This window comes from Anthonomus grandis, chromosome 16 (assembly GCF_022605725.1).
Source record: "Anthonomus grandis grandis chromosome 16, icAntGran1.3, whole genome shotgun sequence".
In the NCBI taxonomy this organism is placed as follows: Eukaryota; Metazoa; Arthropoda; class Insecta; order Coleoptera; family Curculionidae; genus Anthonomus; species Anthonomus grandis.
The window spans coordinates 13,852,983-13,876,381 of record NC_065561.1 but is presented as its reverse complement, the minus strand read 5'-3'; the positions used below and the strand labels follow the sequence as shown (position 1 = coordinate 13,876,381).

The 23,399-nt window shown below is 33.7% G+C and overlaps 1 protein-coding gene across 5 annotated transcripts in view; it reads left to right on the top strand.

The window, feature by feature from the left end:
- LOC126745779 (uncharacterized) overlaps window positions 1–20,686 on the top strand; it is a 230,574-nt gene extending 209,888 nt beyond the window's left edge. For 4 of the 5 annotated variants that reach the window (XM_050453768.1, XM_050453767.1, XM_050453770.1 and 1 more), the window contains one exon: window positions 17,930–20,686. In XM_050453768.1, the coding sequence (XP_050309725.1) occupies window positions 17,930–19,809 (1,880 nt within the window). In that variant the 3' untranslated portion in view covers window positions 19,810–20,686. The remainder of the gene's footprint in view (window positions 1–17,929) is intronic. The other variant, XM_050453769.1, reaches the window with a different exon arrangement.
- The last annotated feature ends 2,713 nt before the right edge of the window (window positions 20,687–23,399 follow it).

Here is a 23,399-nt window from a genome sequence, read left to right as displayed (position 1 = left end):
TTAAATATTTTTAAGGTGGCAAACTGAGTGCTAGGTATGGGTTTAGAATGAATATATACCTGAGAATATTTAAACGCAAGGTATAGCCTGATTTGGTGTTTGTGAGTAAAATTCCGTGGAAGGTAGGGAATATTTATGGATGTTGTAGTGCTCAGTTTGTCCCGATGTTATTTCAGGCTATATTATCGTCTTTTTTTTAATCGTTTGTATCTTAAAAGAAAATGACATAAGGCATATTAATCCGAGAAGAAATATGAATAATCTGTTTAGTTCGTCGAGAAGATTCAAGAAAATTTACTATTCATGGATAATGTAGCCTACCGAAAGTTTTTTTTAGTGCTTTACTGGACCAGAACTTTATCAACTTTTGCATTTTTGTGTTTTTATTTAGGAAAGAAAATCTCCACCCACCGATTATTGCTATTTTTCTTTTTGTACTATATTTATTAAAATTATGTATTTTATATTTTTTGACATGTACTTATTTTTCTTTGAAATGTATTTAATAATTTGACCTATTGAAATGTAATTTTTTTTAATAACATGTTTTGTAAATTTTTTACTAATGTAATAATTGTCCCATGCCTAATAATTTCTTAAAGCCATCTGTTTTGTTTTTTGTATATGTTGTACTGTAAAATTTTTTGACAGGGTAATTCGCTTTGCGTAGCATAGATTCTATTAAAGATTGTAATAATAATTTGTTTCGTAATATCGGAAGTAGGTTTTTTTAAATGTACTTTATAAAATACAATTTTATAGACTCTAATTATACAGGTCCATCCAACTCGGATCTAAGGTTTTAAATTTAAGGTAGGTTGTTCAGGAAAGTAAGTATCAACTTTAAAGAACCTTTTTTAAAGCAGCTCAACCTCACTAGTCTTAAACACTACTCTAAGTTTGTAATTCTTATACATTAAGCATGTGTTTCATTTTTTCACATCATAAACGTCTACGTCGCATTTTAAGGTATCCAAGCAATTTTGATTTTTTTATTTTAAAAACCTACTTCCGAATAATTTTTTTCATCTTCCTACATCACACTTCTGCTTCTAGTTTTTGTAGACAATGGTAATTGTGACCATGGGGATCTACCCTGTAGACTGAAGTAGTTATAGGAAGCTTTTGATGTAGCGTATTTAAACAATTAATTAATATAATTCTCATTCAAGTTTTTCCTAATTAATTAAATACGCTAGAGCTTCTGAAAAAAAAAATTATTCGGGCGAATTACAATTTAAAAAAAAACAACTTGTCAAAACATTTTGCAATATCCCCTCATTTCTGCGGCTCGAGCAATCGGGTCCAATACCATATATATTGTATGAGAGATTGTTTTTCTGAAAATTTTATTATTTTTTATATTTTAATTATTTTATTTTTGACAAATTTCAATTGCGATTGCTTTTTTCACTTTGTCTCATACAGCATACAGGCTATGTATCCGCAATGGGGCTGCCTGTCAACGACTACTCTCAGCCTGTGGTGCCTAAGATGCGTCGATGCGTTCGTCATTCAGGTTCTAGTTAATACGGGTACTATAAAAAATAAAATACACACTCATTTTTACATCCTTTTCCCCCCCTTTCTTATATTCACTACACATTCACGATAACACACTCGGACATTTAAACGTGGCATTTTGTACGTCGAGCTGAAAAAGGAGACTCTTGGTTTTTTAAGTAAAAAAGGCTTTGATCAATAAAATCTTTAGTAAATTTGCATTTTAATAACAAATTTGAAGAAAACCTTTTTTCATAATTAAATGTATTTTAGATGGATAAAATTTCTGCAAGTTACTGCTCATTTGTTCTTAAGTAATCTTCCATAATCATTCTTCTTGAATATCCACCCAATGATCGTGTTCTGGAATATATGTGACCATTCCGGGAATTCAAAAAATTTCTGGATTATTTTGCTGGAATATTCACTGAATTTGTCAATTTGTTCAAAAAATTGTTTTCCGAAAAATGAGAGGTATAAAAAAAGTTCATAATTTATTAATTAGGATTTATTTGAACTTATATAAGGTAAAATCGGTAAAAAATACCCGTAACTAAATCTCCCTAAGACCTATCAGTATTTTAGTCAACATCTAACCTTTTTTTTTCAAAAAATGTTTACGGTACAAAATACGTTCTTATATGAAAGTATTAAGTAAGAAATGTCGTTTCTTTGGCCTTTTTAGACATAATCGAACTACTTTTAGTTGTTTTTTCTTTTACAAACTCTGATTGTGTGTGTTTTTTCAATAATAAAGTTACAATGTCGCTTAATAGTATACCACCGCGTATTTCGCTCATTTTAAACCATCATCACACCTACATACATTTTTGCGTGATCGTGAGACGAATTTTAGGACTTTTCAAACTTCAACAATGTAATATGCAGATTAGTGCAATAGATTTAAAATCTTTATAAGTAAATGTGATTTACAAATAATACTTGGTAGTAAAAGATTTTATATTAATAATAATTTCGAGTCTAATTTTGGTTATTTGCGTCTTAATCAGTGTAGCTTTAGGATACATTAATATCCGAAAAGGACCTAATAAAATTAGTTTTGGTGGGGTATTACAGCCTTTTAGAGATGCAATTAAATTATTTTCTAAGGAACAAATATTTCCTTATACATTTAGCATTTAGGTAAATATTGTTCATAAAATATTACTTCGACTAAAATGCTTGTAATAAATTGTGGTTGTGTGATGAAGTCTAGGCCTTGCTGTTATACAGGGTCCTGCAACAGTGCGTCGGTCTTCCATAAAGCCTAAAAAAATAAGGTTAAAAATTTCTAACCTCTTAAAAAAATGTTGGGACCTGATAGGGCCTATCTGGAAAATATTTTGAAAGATGCAGGGTGCTTCAAAAAAGTAGGGCGATATAAGCAGCATTTTTTTAAAATGGAATGCCATTCTTTTTATTTTATTTTTAAGACCGCCTTAGGCTACCTAGTATACGCGCTAAATATGGCTGCTTTGTCATGCGCAGTTTGACTGCAATAATTTTTTTTATAAAAAGAATCTAAAAATCATTACATCAATTGATTTCATCATGTTAATTCAATGTCAATATTGGACTTAATTGGGACTTTAGAAGAATGGAGAATTACTTTGACTTAAATTGTTTCCTTTATGTTTTTTCCTTTTTGTCATATACAGGGTGTTCGTAGTTAGTAATCATATTTTACGAATTTCAGAGCTCCATTTCTCGCTTTTTTTAAATGGAACACCCTGTATACTTTTTTATCCATTTAATGAAGATTTAATACATAAACATTTTTTATTATGTAAACATATTAGCTATCTTTAGTCGTTTTTAAAATATTCACGATACTAATAAAACAAACATATTAAAAATATTTATTATATTATTATTATTACATTAAGTGATCAATATGTCCTCCTCCGTTTTGTTCAAAACATAAATTAATACGTTCCTGAAAACTTCTTTCTACTTCATGATGCATTTGTGGAATTACTTGAGCATCCCGTATTCTCTGCTTTATATCTACTGCCGTTGTAGGTGGATTTTTACTATAAACAATTTCTTTTACAAAACCCCATAAAAAAAATCAAATTTTGTTAGGTCAGGTGATCTGCCTGGCCAATTAATAGGTCCATTTCTTCCAATCCATTTTTCTTCAAAGGTTACATTTAAATATTCAGTGACATTTCGAGAAAAATGTGGAGGAGCTCCGTCCTGTTGAAACCACATTCGGTTTCTAGTAATTAATGGAACATTTGCAAGTAATCTAGGCAGTTCATTTTGTAAAAATTGAAGGTACATTTCTCCATTGAGATGACCATTAAAAAAATAGGGACCGATGATCCGAAAAATGGTGCTTCCAATAATTCCTCCCCACACATTTAATGACCACCTATGCTGGTAGTCGATCTGCCGCATAAAATGGGGGTTTTCGGATGAATAATAATGAAAGTTATGTCTATTTACTGATCCGTTTTTATGAAATGTTGCCTCATCCGTAAATAGGACATTATTAAAAAACGTGGGGTCGTTTTGTAATTTATTTCTGCTCCAAGTACAAAATTCAAGTCGGTTTTATATATCCCTATCAAAAAGTGCTTGATATTCATGGATGTGGTATGGATGAAAATGATTTCATTTTAAAATTCGTTGCACTGATCTTTCACTTATTCCAACTGCTGCTCCGATATTTGACTGACTTAGGTGAGGATCTTTGGTTACCGTTAATAACACATCTAACTCTTGCTCCTGATTAGTAACAGGCCTCATTCTATCTTGCTTGGGGTAACAAACACTCCCTGTCTCCACAAATCTTGCTAGTAACCTTCTAAAAGATTTTTCTTCTGGACATCTATCAGGATAGCGCGCCTCATACATTCAAGGGGCTAAGAGGCAATTCTTTTTAGATTCCCCAGCACAAATATCATATCAACAAGTTCGTCTTTGCTAAAATGCATTTTATAAGTATGCAATTTTTGTTCAGATTAGATTTCTGAAACAAAACTCCAAATTTCTTTTACAAACAAATTTACGATAATTCAAATAACTGAATACTTAAGCTGATAATACACATACAAAAATGATATTCTCACCAAAATGTCAAAAATTTATTTAGAGAAACGGGTGAAATATTTTGCTTGGCAACAAAAAAGGTATTAAAATACCTATTTTGTTAAGAATGCAGATTTCCTGGTTCTTATTTAAACATTTTATTATCTATGGATAATTATCGTGAATATTTTCAAAACGACTAAAGATAGCTAATATGTTTACATAATAAAAAATGTTCATGTATTAAATCTTCATTAAATGGATAAAAAATATACAGGGTGTTCCATTTAAAAAAAGCGAGAAATGGAGCTTTGAAATTCGTAAAGTATGATTGCTAACGACGAACACCCTGTATATGACAGAAGGACACAATTTAAGTCAAAGTAATTCTCCATTCTTCTAGAGTCCCAATTAAGTCCAATATTGACATTGAATTAACATTTCTAGTATCAAGATGAAATTAAATGATGTAATAAGTTTTAGATTTTTTTTATAAAAAAAATTATTGCAGTCAAACTGCGCATGACAAAGCAGCCATATTTAGCGCGTATACTAGGTAGCCTAAGGCGGTCTTAAAAATAAAATAAAAGGCATTCAATTTTAAAAAAATGCTGCTTATTGCGCCCTACTTTTTTGAAGCACCTTGTATACTTCAAAATATTTTCCAGATATGCGCTATCAGGTCCCAAAATTTTTTTAAGAGGTTAGAAAATTTTAACCTAATTTTTTTAGGCTTTATGGAAGACCGACGCACTGTTGCAGGATCCCGTATAGAAGTTTGTGGGAAAAACAGAGGTTCATCTCAAGATCTTAAATATTTAAAAAATAAAACTAACGTTAATAATTATAATATATTATGTTAATGTTGCAAATTAAGAGACATCTTACACAATAAATAAATTAGATTTAAAAGTTATAATATACATTATGCAGATGCCACCAGGAATAATAATTTTTTTAATAATTTTCTTTTTATGTTTTTACGTGTGCTTTATTTTTTAATTTAAATTTAGTGTCTAAGCAGATTCTTTCATTTTATTTCTGTTTTATGCATTTACGTTTTTTAAATGTTTAGTTGAGTTATATATACTCATAGCAGCGTGCATATACAGCGTGTCCATTTTATACTCCCTTCCTCCATAGTGGCTGCATTTTTGAAGCAAAACAGTTCAATTTTTTGTGAAAAAGTTACATTTCAAACTTATTTTGACCTATACAGGGCGTATGTGAACGCCCTGGGCTTGGCAGAAGAATTTTATGTTATTTTTTTAATGGCACCTGCTATATAATTTTTGATTTTCTGATTCCGCGTCAAAATTTAAGCAATTTGATGTATTACGTATTAATCAACTAGTTTTTGAATTAGAGACAGTTGAAAATCGCTCTTTTTTCAACTTAAGAGAGTCGCAATCTATAACTATTCGTTATAGGATAAAATGATTTTCACATTCCTATAGCTAGGTTAACTATGACATTTTTTTAACATTTTAAGGAAAAAAAACAGGTGACAGTAGAATTTTTTCTTTTAATTAAAACATCTAAAAAATTAAAATAGGAATGTGAAAATCATTTTATCCTATTACAAGTAGTTATAACTCTGTAGCCTCTTAAAGTTAAAAAAACCAAATTTCAACTGTCTCGAATTCAAAAACTACTTGATTAATGTATGACATGCATGACATTAAATTTCAAAGGCTTCTATTTAAAAAAAACATAAATTTCTACTGCCACACCTTTTGTGAACACCCTGTATAAGTCAAAACAATTTTAAAATGTAGCTTTTTTCATGCCACAAAAAAAATTGATTATTTTTGCTTCAAAAATATAGCCACAATGGAGGAAGGACACGCTATATACAGGTTGGGGAATCGGCCATTACGCATAGAGTGGTGCTTAAATATGGCAATGCGCACGTATACATTTCGTGCGCTCTGCTACTCGACGTCGTTGTTTTTCAGTACGACGTTAGTAAGCGTTTGACTTTGATGGGGTAATAAGATACGAAATAATTTATTTATGTCATCAATTTTAACTTTTACTTACATAAATAAAAAAATACACATAAAAATTATTAAAACCATTAAATCTGCATGGATCACAATAAAATATATAATCAAAATATATGTAGACATTAAGCTAAAAGTTGTTAAACACTATTTTACAATTAGCTACATTAGAAGCACAAGCACACTTTCGATAGAAGGTTCTTGCACTTTTGTGCGACATTCGTGACAATCTTAAAGACAAAAGGATGCGTCAACATTCTAAACCACGTTAAAATTGTTGCAAGGATTCAGTCTATTTCCAAATTTAGTAGTAAACAAATCCCTACATTGTACTGCCGAACTGTCTTCATAAATTCATTTAATAATTTGAACTTTTTCGGAAGTAGTATAAACAGCCATAAGTTGAGAAAAAAATAATTGCGCCTTAAAATTCAACAGTGCACCATGCAGTTAGACAGGAAGCGGTGTTGTCAGTATTTTGGATAATGCGTAGTCTTCGATTCTCCAACCTGTAGATTTTCTCCGTTAACCTTCTGACTAAATTTTAACTTTTTCATACATTAATAAAAAAATACACATAAAAATGATTAAAATCATTGAATCTGCACGGATCACAATAAAATATGTAATAAAATTTAAAAAAAATATATGTAGACATTAAGATAGAAGTTGTTAAACACTATTTTACAATTAGGCACATTAGAAGCGCAAGACACTATACAGGGTGTCTCACGACGAATAGACGCGATCGATATCTCGAAAACTAGTTTTTCAAAAATTTTGAAAATTTGGCAACATTGATAGGGGCTACACAACTAAAATATTTTGACAGTTGTGACGTTTCCGGTTATACCGGAAGTAGGTGTCAACTTCGTTATTTTAAATGGAACACCCTGTATATTTTTACATTTTTGGCTTTTACGTGAAATTCTAAGTATATTTTGTGTATAATGTCCTATACCTAAGTGTAACAGTTTTTGACATATTTTTAATTTCATGTGAAAAACTATTTTTATAAGCCCTAACATAATTAGCGATTACTCCCTTTTAGTAGCCTTTATTTATTGGTTAGTTTTGGTTTTATTTTAAAGGAAGGACCACTTTAAAAGACTATTTTAATATTTGGCTAAATAAAAGATACAGGGGGGTCAAAAACTAGCATAAAAAATTAAAATGAAAAAATCATTAACAGTCAATTTTTTAAATGGAAACCTCCTATTTTTATAATTTTTTCATAAAGATATTTAAAAATAAGGTTAACTTTGTATAAGGTTATCTAGTCCAAAAATTGATCGTTTCCGAAATATTGGCAGTTTAAATTTGGCCTAATATTAAAAGCCGTATAGTAACACGGCTCAAGGATTGTTGATTAGTTGGGCATGACGGTTGTCATAGTAACCGCTAGAAGCGGCAGTATAAACAGCCATAAGTTGGAAAAAAATAATTGCGCTTTAAAATTCAACAGTGCACAATGCAGTTAGACAGAAAGCTGTGTTATCATTATTTAGGATAATGCGTACGTAGTCTTTGATTCTCCGATCTGTAGATTTTCTCCGTTAACCTCCTGACTAAATTTTAACTTTTACATACATCAATAAAAAAAATACACAGAAAAATTATTAAAATCATTAAATCTGCGTGGATTGCCATAAAATATTTATTAAAAACATTTTAAAATACATGTAGGCATTCAGCTAAAAGTTGTTAAGCACTATTTTATAATTAGGCACATTATTAGAAGCACAAGACAGTTTATAACAAACACTTTCGATAGAAGGTTCTTGCACTTTAGTGCGACATTCGTGACAATCTTAAAGACAAAAGAATGTGTCAGTATTCGAAACCACAAATATAGAAGTAGTATAAACAGCCATAAATTGAGAAAAAAATATTTGCGCTTTAAAATTCAACAGTGCACAATGCAGTTAGACAGAAAGCGTTGTCATTATTTTGGATACTGCGTAGTCTTCGATTCTCCAACCTGTAGATTTTCAGAAAGAAAGATAGAAATAGCGATGGATGCGATATTAAGTTATATAATTTTTTATGGTTTTGAGGTTTTGAAATACCATATTTTTGCAGTTTCCTTATTTTAAATTGTTTTCTGGCTCCTCTTTTTAAAAATATGAATTTTTAAATTTTTTAGTTAACGGTTTATTGGATCTATAAAGAAAAAGAAATTTATGGGTAAAAAACTGGAAAAATAACAATTTTTGTTACTTGATCTCATGGTCATGATGTTTCATACATTTGGCTCACAATAAAGACTGCTAAGGTTAAATGAGTGGATATTCAAACCTTTTTTGCTTTATCTACTTCTATTTACTCGATATTTTTTTTCATATTTATAAATTAAATACAGTACACACAATATTCATAATTCTTCAAAAAGAACAGAGTTACTATAAATTAAAATAATTTCTAGCCTTCGTTAGACCAAGTTTTACGGCATTAGTTTAATAAATCTATTAAAGAAATCACATAATATACACACATAATGCAGAATTCGAATATAACATTTTATTTTCCCTTTTACGTTGTTTGTAGCCATTGAAATTGTATTAAAAGAAACAATCTCTTACCATCTATCAGCTTCTTATATATCAGTTAATTATTTGTGTCATATACTAATAATTTTGAGAAATGACCTTTACTAAAACCAATAAAATATCCCATTTCAGCTCCACGTTTAAAAAACCACGACCAATTCACACATACAGACATCCCTTCAGGCCCTCCATATTATAGAAACTTTGTCATTTTACTCGTTTAATTTCTACCTCACTAGTTAAGTGTATATGGGTCATTTAGGGTCTCTATTAGGTTTATCTTATAAGTTCCAGGTTTGCAATAATATTTTGGAACGCGCTAATGAATATTCTTTAATTATTATTTTTTTATTCCAACAAAATATTATTGAAAACTTTAGATTCATCTATGTAAAAGCATCTTAAAGCAAATCGACAGTAAATTTGAACTGGGTCGAGTGTTTTAGGATTTTGAGAAAATTAGGGCTTTGAATGAATGAGGAACAATAAATAATAAATTGCAATTTTTAGCTCTGGTTTGGATTAAATTAGTCATTTGAATAGTAAACTTGAAGAGGGAGCTAAATGATGCAACTTTTAATATAGGTTAGTTCGCCAAGGCAAGTTTCTATAAGGGGAATGGAGCTTCTGAATGAGCCTTATTATTTTAGTTAGTTTAGATATCCAGGAGGTAATTTTATCAGTGGAACAAATGGTAAGATTATCTAAGATGCGATATTTGCTTTTTTTTGGAATCGTTCTTGCTATTCATCGGAAGATTTCATATTTCGCGCCTATTTTTCGATAAAAAGCAAATTTAATTTTGGCTTTAAGCGTACCAAGAATATTACTTCTTTTTCAAATTTTTTAAATATTTTAACCCACCATTTATTCTTGAACACGCTTAAAAGTTTTTCATCGTACACATTTCATACACCAATCAAAACACATCCTTGCCATAACCAGCGAAACCTTATTATTACAAACCAAATATGTTGTTATTTTATAGAAACTCTCTTATTAAGTTCTTTTTTTTTGTTAAGTTTACCTCAACGCCGATTTAAAAGTAAAAACCTTTCAGGGTCAGTATTTTATTAGCTAATACCGTAATAATAATAAATCCGGAGGACCCCCATTTAACGTTTTATTTACAGGAAGTCTTTTTTCTATGTCACACCCTGTCTCGACCCATAATGTTCCCGCATTGGTTGATTGAGATGATGCCATGCGTGAATGTAGTTTTAGGTTTAATTATTTAAATCCTCATATCAGATCCTTATCCGTAAAAATCCTGATTTGAGAATCCTCTCTACGCTATTACTTAAATGAAGTTTTGTGTTTAAAGTCTGGGTTGTTCGGATACTAACTTGCTTTTTGTTGTGAAACAAAACATCATAAATCGCATAAAATAAGATGAAGCGTTGTGATGTATTCACATGTTTTGTTTCACAATTTTTTTTTCTTAGTTAACCTTATTAAAGCTGTAGAATGCTTTGGCAAAAATTCGAAATTTCATGCAATGCTTTTTTTTCTTTTGTTAAATTGCATCAGTAGCATGGTACGAGGCATTGTAAAAAATATCGCGTTTTTGGCCAAATTTAACTTTTACTAACGGAAACTATTAAATTGTTTTTTTTTTTAACACTGTAGACGTACAAGCTAGAAATAACCATTATAAAATGTACGCGCATCGCTCAATTTGAGTCTAACAATGATTAAAGCTTAATATAATAAGTTCTACCGTTGAGCATAAAATTTATATTTTTACAAATATTGTTTTTGTATCGTTAAACTAATCATCACTTTAGACCTTGCCATGCCTTTTAAAAAATATTTTGGCACTTGGTCTGGCACTAAAGTTTGTGTATGGGAAATATAGTCCGTGGCTTAGTGACAAAAAATTAAAAATCTTTAATGGGGTTGTATTGTTCATATTTCCAATGGAAATAGGTAGTGCAAAGAGGTGTCTTATAATTATGTTTGGTAAATCCTCCATATAAAAATCTGTTGCTTACCGTAAAGTGGGGTTTTTTGGCAGGTTTTTGTTATGCAAATTGATATATTAACTTCTGTAAGAACTATCTCTTTTATGGTGTAAAAGTGCCTCCAGTTTCTGTAGGTCATCTACAAGTCACGGAGGGGTTGCTATACAGGGTGTTTCGGGAGGAAAGGGAAATATTTTAGGATCATATTCAGAAGGTCAAAAAAAGTAAATTAACCCATTGTAGATTGTAGATTGAGAAGGGAGTCGTTTCGGCTGATCCGCCGCTCAGCACTGCTACCTGTGAGATATTTTGTGCATAACTCTATTTGTCTTAGTTTGTCTCAAAAAGTCTTAGACTTCTGCCGTACAAAGCTATATTTTTGAGAGGTAGTTGTCCCACTTCTTGAGGTGTTGGTTGTACCCCTTCCAGGTACTTGAGCCTCTTGCAGAGTTGGGTCGGGCATTCACAGAGCAGGTGTTCTGCTGTTTCTGTGGCATTGCTGCAGAATGTACATTGGTCGTCCTCTGTTATACCTATTGCCTTTAGGTGATATTTCACTGGGCAATGACCGGTTAGGAGTCCGACTGCTGTTCTGATGTCTGATCTGTTCATGTCTAGGAGCTGTTCAGCTCTTTTTCTAGAAGTGGTTATAAACTTTTTTGCCTGTCTTAGTCCTGGTGCTCTTCTCCAGTGCGACAGCAATTGTTCTTTTTCCCACCTGTTTAGGTCTTCGGTGATGTGGGTCTTCATTAAACCACAGTATGGCTCTGGACCATAGTATGGTGTTTGAGCCCCTTTTTTTGCAAGGCGATCGGCTTCTTCGTTCCCCTCTATACCCCGGTGGCCAGGTAGCCACATTAGTGTTACTTGATTCTTTGTTGTAAGGCGCTTTAGGGTTTGTTTGCACTCCCAGACTAGCTTTGAATCACATTTAAAAGCTTTCAGGGCCTTTAGAGCAGCTTGGCTGTCTGATAGTAAAATTAACCCATATGTTTTAATCCGATTCTTAACCGCTTATGAAATAATCGGCTCTAAATTTTTTTTTGTACATTTTTGGAATAATTACGTTCTCAATATTTCTAACTCACGTTGCACGTATTTCATCATTGTTTGTTAATACCTATTTTAATTGACTGGTAGTTTTGACAAGCATGGTTGTCAGTTTGATTGATTCTGAGCGTTTAAATTTGGAAAGAGCAAAGTTTCCATTACGTAATGCCTCACAGATTCACCTATATAGGTACTCCCTATGCTAACATGATATTCGTGTATGGTTTCTGTAATGGTAGCGCATTACGTGTTGTTGATGAATACGGACGTCGTTTTCCAAATAGAAGAATTCTTAATGGAAAAGTTTTTCAGACAGTTTTTGCAAATGCTCAGGAAACGGGAATGTTTCCAAGCGTAAGAATTAATTCTGAATGAGTGGCGGGACTTAATGTGGAAAATGAAGAAAATGTTCTGGATATACCCGGGTATTAGTACGAGGCGGATTACCAAAAAGCTTCGTTTAGCATCTGATGTGGACGTTTGGAAGATACTTGGGAAAACGGTTTTAAGCCTTTTCATATTCAACCAGTTCAACATCTTCAAGAAGGTGATTATGGCTTAAGGGTTCAATTTTGCGAATGGATCCAACAAAATCGAGACCTACCTAAATACATTTTATTTAGTGATGAAGCTCATTTTACCCGCAATCGAATTAATAACCGACACAATAAACATCGGTGGTCAGATGAGAGTCAGAGTCCTCATGCCACGTTTGAACGAAACTTTCAAAATCGATTCAGTGTTAACGTGTGGTGTGGAATGCTGAACGACTAGTTGTTTGGTCCTTTTGTATTAGATGAGCGTCTTACTGGAGAAGGATATTATGTTGGATGATGTTCCGATAATTGTTCGATACCGAATGTATTTTCAACACGATGGAGCCCCGCCTCATTTTAGTCGCCGAGTGCGTAATTTCTTAGACAATTGTTTTCCTGATCGTTGGATTGGTAGAGCAGGACCTCAAGTTTGGCCACCGAGGTCACCAGTTTTAAATCCATCGGATTATTGCCTCTGGGGGTGGATGAGAGCTCTAGTGTACGAAACACCAGTAGAAACCATAGAAGGACTCAAGGACAATCAAATTTTAAATGCTTCAAATTATTAAAAACAATCCCCAAGCAATTAAAAGTGCAACACGAGCGCTTTGAAATTGGTGTGGAGATTTTCGAAAACATTTTAAATTAGTGGAATTTTGTTTTTCTACTAGTATTTGTTTGTTGCTTTTAAAATAAAAAATCTTACAAAAAACTTCGGAACCGATTATTTTAGAAATGGTTGAGAGGAAAGGAAAATATTTTGGGAACATGTTTAGAAGGTCAAAATATTTTCCTTTCCTCCCGAAGCACTCTATATACTCGAAATCACATGTCGAATATCATGATTTAAATATTTCAAGGCATTCTGTTCAACTTGATTGAGGCGGGAGGTGTTTTCCTAAAAAGACATTCTGCCCAGCTCGTTACCATATGCAGGTCCTCTAATGAAAATTTTGCCAGGTTTTTGGAAATGATAGCTTGTATTATTACAGGTTACATTAATGTCTAAATCTTATGGTATCCTATGTGCGTCATTCGATAGTTAACTTACCTACTACATCTAATGCCCGTCTCAATAATGGTTTTACAAACAGAGACTCCTTGGAGGACTGTTCCAGGATTCTTGAGCTCCGTCATATATCAGATCATAAGGATACAGTATTTCTTCTTAATAAATTATAGGCCCATTACAAATGAGGGTTTATTTTATCTCTATAATGTAGAAAAATGGTAGTTTATTATTAATGAATCAAACGTCACTCCTGATAGAAAGTTCCAACAATTTAATGAAAATATTAATGATTTCATTGAAGTCAGTTTTCCTGCAAAATCTCGAGTGCCCGATAACCATAGACAGTCCGTAAAGGTTGAGTGGTACAATGGTGAGGTGAGAGAATCTAGAAAATATGCTCTGGATGCTATAAGCAGGCAATATCCTGATTTCGTTCCAAGACACCTTGTCAATTAATAGGTATAAAAAGGTCTATAGAGCTGACATCTGCAGCTCAAGTGGCCAAATGTTGCAATGTAGAATATCCTAAAAGAAGTAGGCTCCTCATCCAATATAGTAAATTCAGAAGCAATAAGTGCACACAGTTTTAAGAACTTTTTTACTAAGATTGCTGAAGAAATAGTAAAAGACTTACCTAAAACCAAAAACTCTTTTCATAGCTACCTAATTTTGAAATTCAATGAATTGCTTTCATTTTTCATTGGTCACTTTTAATGAAGTCAGAGACAAAATATCAAATCTTGAAAACAGTAAAAGTAGGAATTGCTTTGATATCTCCAGAAAAATTGTAGTCACTTAAAAACTTAACTGTCTTTCCACTTACGAAGCTTATTAACCAGTGCATCTTGTCTGGAGTCTTTCCCTAAGGTCTTAAAAGTGCTAAAGTAGTACCCATGTTCAAGAACAAGGATTCACCGGATGATGTTACCAACAACCGCTCAATATCTCTTTTACCCATTTTTTGAAAAAATGGTCACTTTAAAGAACCAAATAAATTTCTATTTTGACCATATCAACCTATTTCTTAGTGGACACAAGTTCATTAAATTGGCAACAAGCCAAAATAAAAACACGAATAATTCATCTTTTGACAGTAGCACATGGCCCTAATGACGTCTCAAAGACGAAGAAGAAAAAATGGGACGTTTATAAAACTGACATTTTATTGCAAAGGGTAACTTGATGGTTAAAGTTAAAGTTAACTTTTGAGAAATATTTATAATACGGGCCCTTAGTCGGCTATGCGACTCCTTATATATTCGGCAAAACGCTATTCCGGAAGATTCCTGCTATAACTTTCGAGACGTCGTGCAGCGTATAACTGGTTTCTCGGTATTTATAATATCGTTAGACTGCTCCCTCCCTAAGCTCATTTCATTCCGAAATGATTCCAAAGATGGTGAATATCCATATCGGCAAAAGAATATTCTCTTGCAACCGAAGTAGTCTTGTAGAAATAACAACGAACGGTTTTCTCCAGAGAACGACGTTGGGAGTATACCAGCACACCAGAATTTGCACGCCTGTAGACCTGAAGACCACTTCTAACATGCTGCAAATCATGCTTTATCCAGGTTCGCATGCGAGTTTTGAAATTGCTAGGCTTGTCAGATCCTTGGTAAGCAACTCCTCCTTTAGAGAACACAAAGCATCCCAAATGAAAAAAGAGTTTATCCAGGCATGCTTGGACTGCCAAACGTTCCATGATTCTTTCCGAGAAATCTGGATATTCCAGTCGGCCTCAAATTCTTCCAAGGATCTCCCTAACTTTTGGCACCGATTTTTCAGTTGTGTATGGTAGATATGTGCCAGGTGTGAATGACCATAACGCATCTTCAAATACCTTACTAAGTTGGTCGTAAAATTTTTGTTTTTCTGAGGACATTCTTTGCAGCATGGATCCAGCATTTACTCTCAAGGCCAACGCAAGGACAGATGCCTTCTCCCTGGATGACCAACCGTTTGCTTTTGCAGCCACTTCAAACTGACGGTGATAAATATTCCATGATGTAGTACCATTAAATTGAGATGCATCAGCCTAACGAATTCTGTATTACTAGAAGCTTCGTGGTTGTTATCCACTGCGGAAGGTTTACAGGGCAGCTTATCGATGGTGTTGATGTCCAATGTTGCAATTTTGTTTTGAACTTCCTGGATTTTGTCCTCCACCAATGGAAGCATCCGGTTTTCTAGTGAAGAAGATTATTCAAGAAATTCTTCTTTTACAAATTGGAATTGTTTTCCAAAATCTTTTCGTCGAAGATCAGAGGCCAAGTAAATGGAAGAAGACCAAGAGGTCTTTTACCGTCACGTTGGGTAGACCAAATGAAAAATCTAATAGAAACATATAACATTAAGGAATGATGGCTGATCTTATTTTTTAAATTAAAAATCGTATAGTTAGCTGACGCAAGTCTGCTGCAAATGAATTCTCCTTGCTCGTTTTCATGCACTATAACACCTAAAATTTTATTATTTTAATTTTGTGTAACAGTTTTGTCTTGAATCAGGGCCTGACAAATGTAGTTTTTTTACCATTAAGCACAAGGGAATTTACACATCATTCCTGCATTTTTCTAGCAGTCAAATCCACAACCATATTTTCATTATTGTATGATACTTCAATGGATGTGCCATCGCGAAAGTGAATTAATGAACCATCTAGATCACCCACCATGATTGTAAAATATCAGGAACAAAAGAGATGATAGCAATGAGAGATACCTCGGGGGTCGGTATAAACTTTTACTAAAAGATAAAATTGCTTAAGTTACCTGAACTGCCTTAGTTCTATTTTCAAAAAAAGATTTTATCCATTCCAAGCAACAAATTCCGAACACCTATTTGTTTAAGTATTAATAAAATTATGTGTATGATTTATCAGGTTAAAAGATTTACTAAGGTCAAAGTGTATGCGCAGAGTCGTTTACCCAGAGTCAAGTGACTTAACTATATCATGAAATCTAATATTTCCAATTCATCTACAGACCAATTCATATCAATGCCTTTATCTATGATTGCTCCTGGCCTTGCTGTGTTAATCACATTAGGATATTAAGCAAACAAATTAATTAATTTGTTGCATATCCTATAAACATCCTTGACTGTTTCATGTCCAGTATCCAGTGTTATAGAATGCGATAGGGTACATTTATCTGCCTCCTCCTTTAATGTATTCTAGACACACTTGGTAACATTATCTGGTTTATTTATTTGGTCATCGTAATAATTCTTTTTACGTTTTTCAAGCAATTTTTTCTATTCTTATTGTTTTTCTTTATACAGAGTATAAATATGGATATTCTTAGTATGTCATTTTAACCAGTGTAGCTTTTTTATCTCTTGTGACAACCTACCTACTTGCTGATCGACCCACATTATATTATTAGATTTATCACAAGTCAAACAGTATTATGTTTGTTGTAAACATTATCTCATTTTGCAAAAAAAAATTTTAGATTTTTACAGAACTCTTTTCAAAAAAAAGCTTTTTCAAAAAAGCCAACCTCTAAACAAACAAAGGTGCCGAAATTACCCCATTTTACGGTAACGCATATTAACCAAAAACAAGTAAAATTTTATCCCTATAATCGCTATCGCTTCTCTATGTGCAACTATGTAGCTGAGACGCATATGTTATACTAGCTCGTCAGTCCACTTTGTCGTAAGTCAGCTAAATTACTAACCAAGGCTAAGTTATGTTATACCACTGGTGGGCTATGTATGCTAAATCACCCTGTTGTTTTTTTTTAAAATAAATAACAAAAAATTAACGATGCAACACATAGCCTATGAGTGACTTATTAATCCCATTTACTACATAATGGTAGAGAGGTTTCTTATATGTTCTTTAGTTTGTCCAAAACAATTTTGCCTGAAGTTATTACGTATTTCTTCATAAAATAGTCATATTGTTCCAACATCCTTATTTTTAATATGCAGGGTTATAATATTATTGTGTGAAACGTGCGCAAAAGGAATGGTTCGTGAATGTATGTTATTTATTGCGTCGGTGTATGTATGGGGCGTTAATATTGTGGGTCATGTCTATCAAGCCATTGCAACACGTTTTCAATTAAATAGAAACTCTTGAGTTAAAAAAAAAAACAATTGTCAGAACATAAATAGAGATTATTTTTATATATCTACCTAAATATATATATATATGCTTGGCTTGAGTGGCACTGTCCTCCCCTAAAGCGCAGCTGGCGGCATTAATTAAGTCCCCAGAGTCCCAGATGCAAGAATCTAATAGATATTTTGTATTTTGCAGTTTATGCAGATGCCCACGCTCAACATGCCCCAAGTTTTAAAGGGGCAATATGGAACTCTGGACATTTTTCAAAACGTCAACAGGACGTGGACATGATGCCTCCTCCAGACTCCAACTTGGTGCCGTTAAGCACCAGGCGCTCCTCCGTAAGCTTGCCATCCACAAGTGAACTCCATTCCCCGCCGTTAAACAGTTTGAAACAAGAGTATTTCGATGAAAACAGCGAAGGGTCCTTGCCAGAAGCCATTGATGTTCATCGCGAACGCTACCGACCAATCTCCGAGAGTTCCCTGGATGTTAACCACGACTCCAATATATCTATGATCAACGATAACTCCGTGGATTTAATGCATCATGATTCGATGATGAGCCAGATCAGCGAGAATTCAAACCTAAGCATAAAAGATGAAAGTCTAGGATTGGTTCGTCGTAACTCGATGAGTTTGTCATGCGACAATGCTATTATGAACGAAGAGAATTCCTGTGCTAACGTAACACACCCTATTGTGAATGAACGAGCTGTCCCACAATTACAAGCGCCTGTGATGAGCACGATGGAAAAAGTCATGGATTTAAGAATGAAACTACCCATCAACGGTCAAGTAAATGACTTTACTGCGAATGCCAGCATGGCCACTTTAAAACATTTTGGTATCGAACCGAGTAGCGCCCCCTTGCCACCCCAAAGTGCTCAAAGTGTCGCAAACTATTTAACGAAAATTGAATCCAAATCAAATCTGCTTGCCCTGGGCAACAATAATGCCTGTCCAATAATTAAAGGTAACATTAATAAAGATATCATGTCAGCTCAATCATTACCAATTATGATGGAGTCTGCACCACAGAACATGGCGTCCTCTGTTTTTCTGACGTCTCAGCAACCATTTCTGTCAGAAGCCTCCGCTATTAGCACTATGGCAAAATCAGAAGCGGCTGCTATAGCCGAGCAGGTCATAACTGGCACTTCTACCATTTCTAATACCACTCTTACGACTTCTTTGGAAGGCAGCATCTCTACCCCAATGAACTCTGAAAAACTTGATGAAATCCTTAACTCCACGCTAGAATCTCATATGGGAAGTCCTCCGAAGCCTGTTACAGTTATTGCGGCCACTCAGGATGTTATCCTAAATTCAGACGCTTCCATCATAGCTTCTCCGGTGTTAAATGCCAACTTGGCTTCACCGCTTCTCGGGTCTGCAGAGTCACACTCTTCGGCAGCTTTGTCACCTGAAGCGATACTAAACTCTCAATTATCTCCGAGTCTGATGTGCGGAAACACGTCCGCCGTCTCACAAGAACCACTTATTGGTTCCTCTAGACTTTCTGTGATGGGAACCACTGCAGGTGACAGTAGTTTATTGCAGTCGAGCATTACGGCAACAGTCACAACCCAAGAATCTGCTTTGCTTAATGTTGAACCAGAAAAAGCGGTTTTGCTGGAAGCCGCCGTCGATTTTTTAAAGACACAGAAAAAGATTAACGAGTTGACAACTTCACCGCAAAATATAATGAGCATGTCTCCGAGCGCTAGTGAGATGACCACCGCCTCGCAAACCATTATGGGAATTACTTCGTCATCAACTGAAACATCTGGTATGGGTTTGGATACTACAATTGGGAGTTACATGTCACCGTACTCGACCATTCCTACCCCAAGTAATGCACCGTCCATTATGGGTCCCAAAAGTACTATTGCAGACACAAAAAACTACTTGCCGCCTAACTTGAAAGATATTGGTTCGACCGATGCACAAAATCTGGATAAGAAGAATGCAGACAGAATGATTCCGCAAGGTTTTGCATCACTTACTGAGAACGAATTGATAAATCTTATTAACCCAACTTGTTTTGACCAAGGTAATAATTACCACCACTAAAGTAGTTAATTTGCATGAGAGAAAACTCAGCTTGTTAAAGTTGTAAACTGTAGTTTATTTAGGGATATGATGTAATATTGTAGCACTTGACAAAACGATTTTTATTTAATGAAAGACACCACTGACTGTATAAGTTGAATTGTGTTGCTCAGGTTTTACAATAGTTTTGAGTAGGAGTGTGTCTAAACTTAGTCTAAAACGGTAGCTAACAATTAGAATATATTTATTACCATGTAGGTTTTTGTGCTTTTAGTAAGGGTTGTGCTAACAGACGAATCCCCCGTAGAGTTAAAGCATGCATTGTGTCATTTAATTTTTTCTTATTAAGTTTATTTTTTCAGTATAAATCATTGGTGGAGGCTTCTTTATATCCGTACTTATTGATGTCAGTGGCCTTTTCGAATTGTTTAAGTGCAGCTTTAATCATTCGCCATATACAAAGAAGTATCAGATATATTTCGACCCCCCTTTACATATTAAGATATATTTTTAATACGTACGATATTTTTATATTAAATAGGATGACTAAACTGCACTCTGCTGCTTTTCATGTACATTTTTTTTGTTGATATTGAGTGTTATCAATTTAGTTTCCTTTTTTCAAGGAAACTCGGGTGAAATTTTTAATTTAAAGTGGAGATTCAAAAAGTAAAATTTCACCTCTTGTTTTCCGTGAAAGCAAAATTATTATTAATGTACTATATACATAAGTGTTATTTTGTATGAGTTTTTATTTTAACAGACTATATTATATTATGTGGTGTTAAGCATAGGATTTTATTGTACAGATATTAAGTGTTGCAGCCTATTTGTTATTGTTTTAAAATTATAAATGTATATGGAATAAAATGAAGGAAATAAATGTTTTTTATTTTAACTACCTTACTTACTATATTTTTCATATACCAAGCCAGTTTTATTTAAACAAACTGTAGTGTTGTTTGGTACTAAAATAATAGATATTTAACAATTTTAAAATTAAAACTACTTTTATTAGTATTTTTGTATCTTTTTTTTCTTAATCTTATCTCTTTTCTTTTTGGGGATCATCTACTTATGCCAGATACCTCCGACATCAAAAGGATTAAGCTCTGTGGTCTGTGGGGCCTTTTCCGTGCCCTTAAGTGACCTGAAATGTAGAGTTATCTCCTAGGAATTTTCGGGTGCTGCGAGCAGTTGCCAGTGGTACAGCCTTTTGCATGTGCTTATATAGATGTTCGCCAGTTCCTAGTTGTTTAAGGTATTCCAGTAGACTCTTTGGTATTACACCCGTTGTCGATATAACAATTGGGATAATCTGAACATTATCCATTCTCCATTGCCTTCCGATTTGAATTTCTAGATCTCTGTATTTGGCGAGAAATAATGTTTATTAACCCCTTGTTGCTTAAACCCCAAAGAGGAGGCATATCATAACGAAGATCAGATTCAATAAAGGAGAAGTACACTGAACATGCAACCACTCATCCCAGCTCATGTCTTGTCATTCTTACTGCAAAACATCCAGAGAATAATTTTGCCAGATTTAGGATATATGATCTTCGAATCGAAGGTGACCATCAATGGTAATACCAAGGAACTTATAGTTTTCTCTATTTTGCAAGAAGGACTCTTCACTAAACGTCATGCCCTGGACGTCACACTTAAACCACATAATAAAGGTGTTATACACATAAAACAAGAGCCTGTTTGAAGCACACCACCCTGATTAAATCTTAATATCTACTTCGAAAACCTTACCTCTAATGTGAACCGAATCTTTACGACTTCATAATAATGGTGGTATCTTTAGCAAACTGAACCACTTTGCTTTGCAGTCTCAATGAGCCTTAGGCTTGTCGCACATTGAGGGCAGCGTAGCCTAAGCACAGCGGAGCAAAGGAAGCCTATTTGTAACGTACATGAACAAACGCGATGCCGCATATTGTACGTAGTAACTTGTAAGGACTCGAGAGAGAAGAATTTTTCCTCTGCCTGTGCTGGGTTCTCTGTCAAACGAACACAGTTTTTCGAGACTGGGCGTGAAGATAGTATACTCAAAAATAATAGATATTTTTATATTAAGGAATTTTAAAATCAAAATGGAGTTGTTAACTGTGAGGGAAAATAAGGTCTTGTATGACACTAGCGACCAAAATTATATGAAAACGAAATATAAGGATGAAATTTCGAACCGAATTGCAAGAGAACTCTATTATGCAAATGGTAAGTTGTAGATACTTTTTTGTTACTATTATCTATGAAAAATACGATACCAAATGCAAGGGCCTCAAACTTAAAGCTGAAGTAACTGGGGATATACAAAGTGCTCCTTTAATATTTTCTTTAATCAAATATGTAATTTGTAATAGCAAAAAATCGTTTATAGTTAATTAATAATGCCCACGTTGAACTGAATGTTGCTGCCATGGCAAAGATCCAGATAGAGAATTGAAGCAGTCTCTGTATTTCTCTCTGACTATATATGCCTCGTTTGCACTTCGTATTCTATTTGACCGTATGAGAAATAACTGCGAATCAGAGATCTGCGTATCATTTTCTTCTTCACAAATATAGTTTGTGAAGAATGCATGTTGCTTTGACAATATCATCCACGGTTTCTAATTTACATTCAAAAGATCTTCAATATACTCGAAATCTAACTGTCAGTATTCCAAAGGCGCATTCCACAGTTTGTCGAGCTCGAGATAATCTACATTTAATTATATCAATAAACAGGGGGGCTTGGGTATAATTAAAATGAGAATTTTACCTGTAATTAAACACTTTATTTCTATAATTGTTGGTAACCTGAGCTTTTGGAAATGGTCGCATCAAATTAGGTTTCAAAGGGAAAACTTCATTCCCTAAAAGTACATATGGAGTATTGTCTTCTTGGTCAGGTAAAGGTCTGGGAACTGGTAATTGTTCAGTTTTATTCCTAAATTACTGTTGCTAAACATATTTCCATCACTAAATCGACCCATTGAACCTACATCAATAGTAGTGAATCGATAATTTGCATCTACAGTGGCCATTGGGACGATTGAGCATAATAGTGCTTGTAATAAAAAAATGAAGATCCGCCTTGACCTTGTTTTTTTATTGTCACATGTTTACCGTCTATTGTACGTATGCAGTTATAAAACTGTCATTTTCTATCAAATTCCGCTGCAATTGTCACCCAAATATTCGTTGTGGGATGCGGCATATATTGCGGCTGCAAGTATTCCCACAGTACTTTACAAACTTCATTAACTATTTTTGATACAGTCCTTTCTCCTAGCCTATAAGAAAAGGCAATAGTTCTAAATGTATCTCCTGTAGCCGTATATCTAATAAAATATGTAAGTAAAGTAATATTATTTTTAGGCCAAGAAGTAAAAGAAATTTGGAGAAAATTAAGAGATTGTCATAGCGATGCATTGCGACGACAAGAAAAGAGAAAGCGGAAATGCTGCAAAGGCAACAAAGTTATGGACTTTTCAAAAGCAGATGGAATATCTTCTTCCGTATATGGCTAATAGAAATACAACGGGGAACGTTGATATTTCGCAAGATGAAAGAAGCAATACTATTGAAGATAACTTGGTTTCGCCTGCATCGCATGA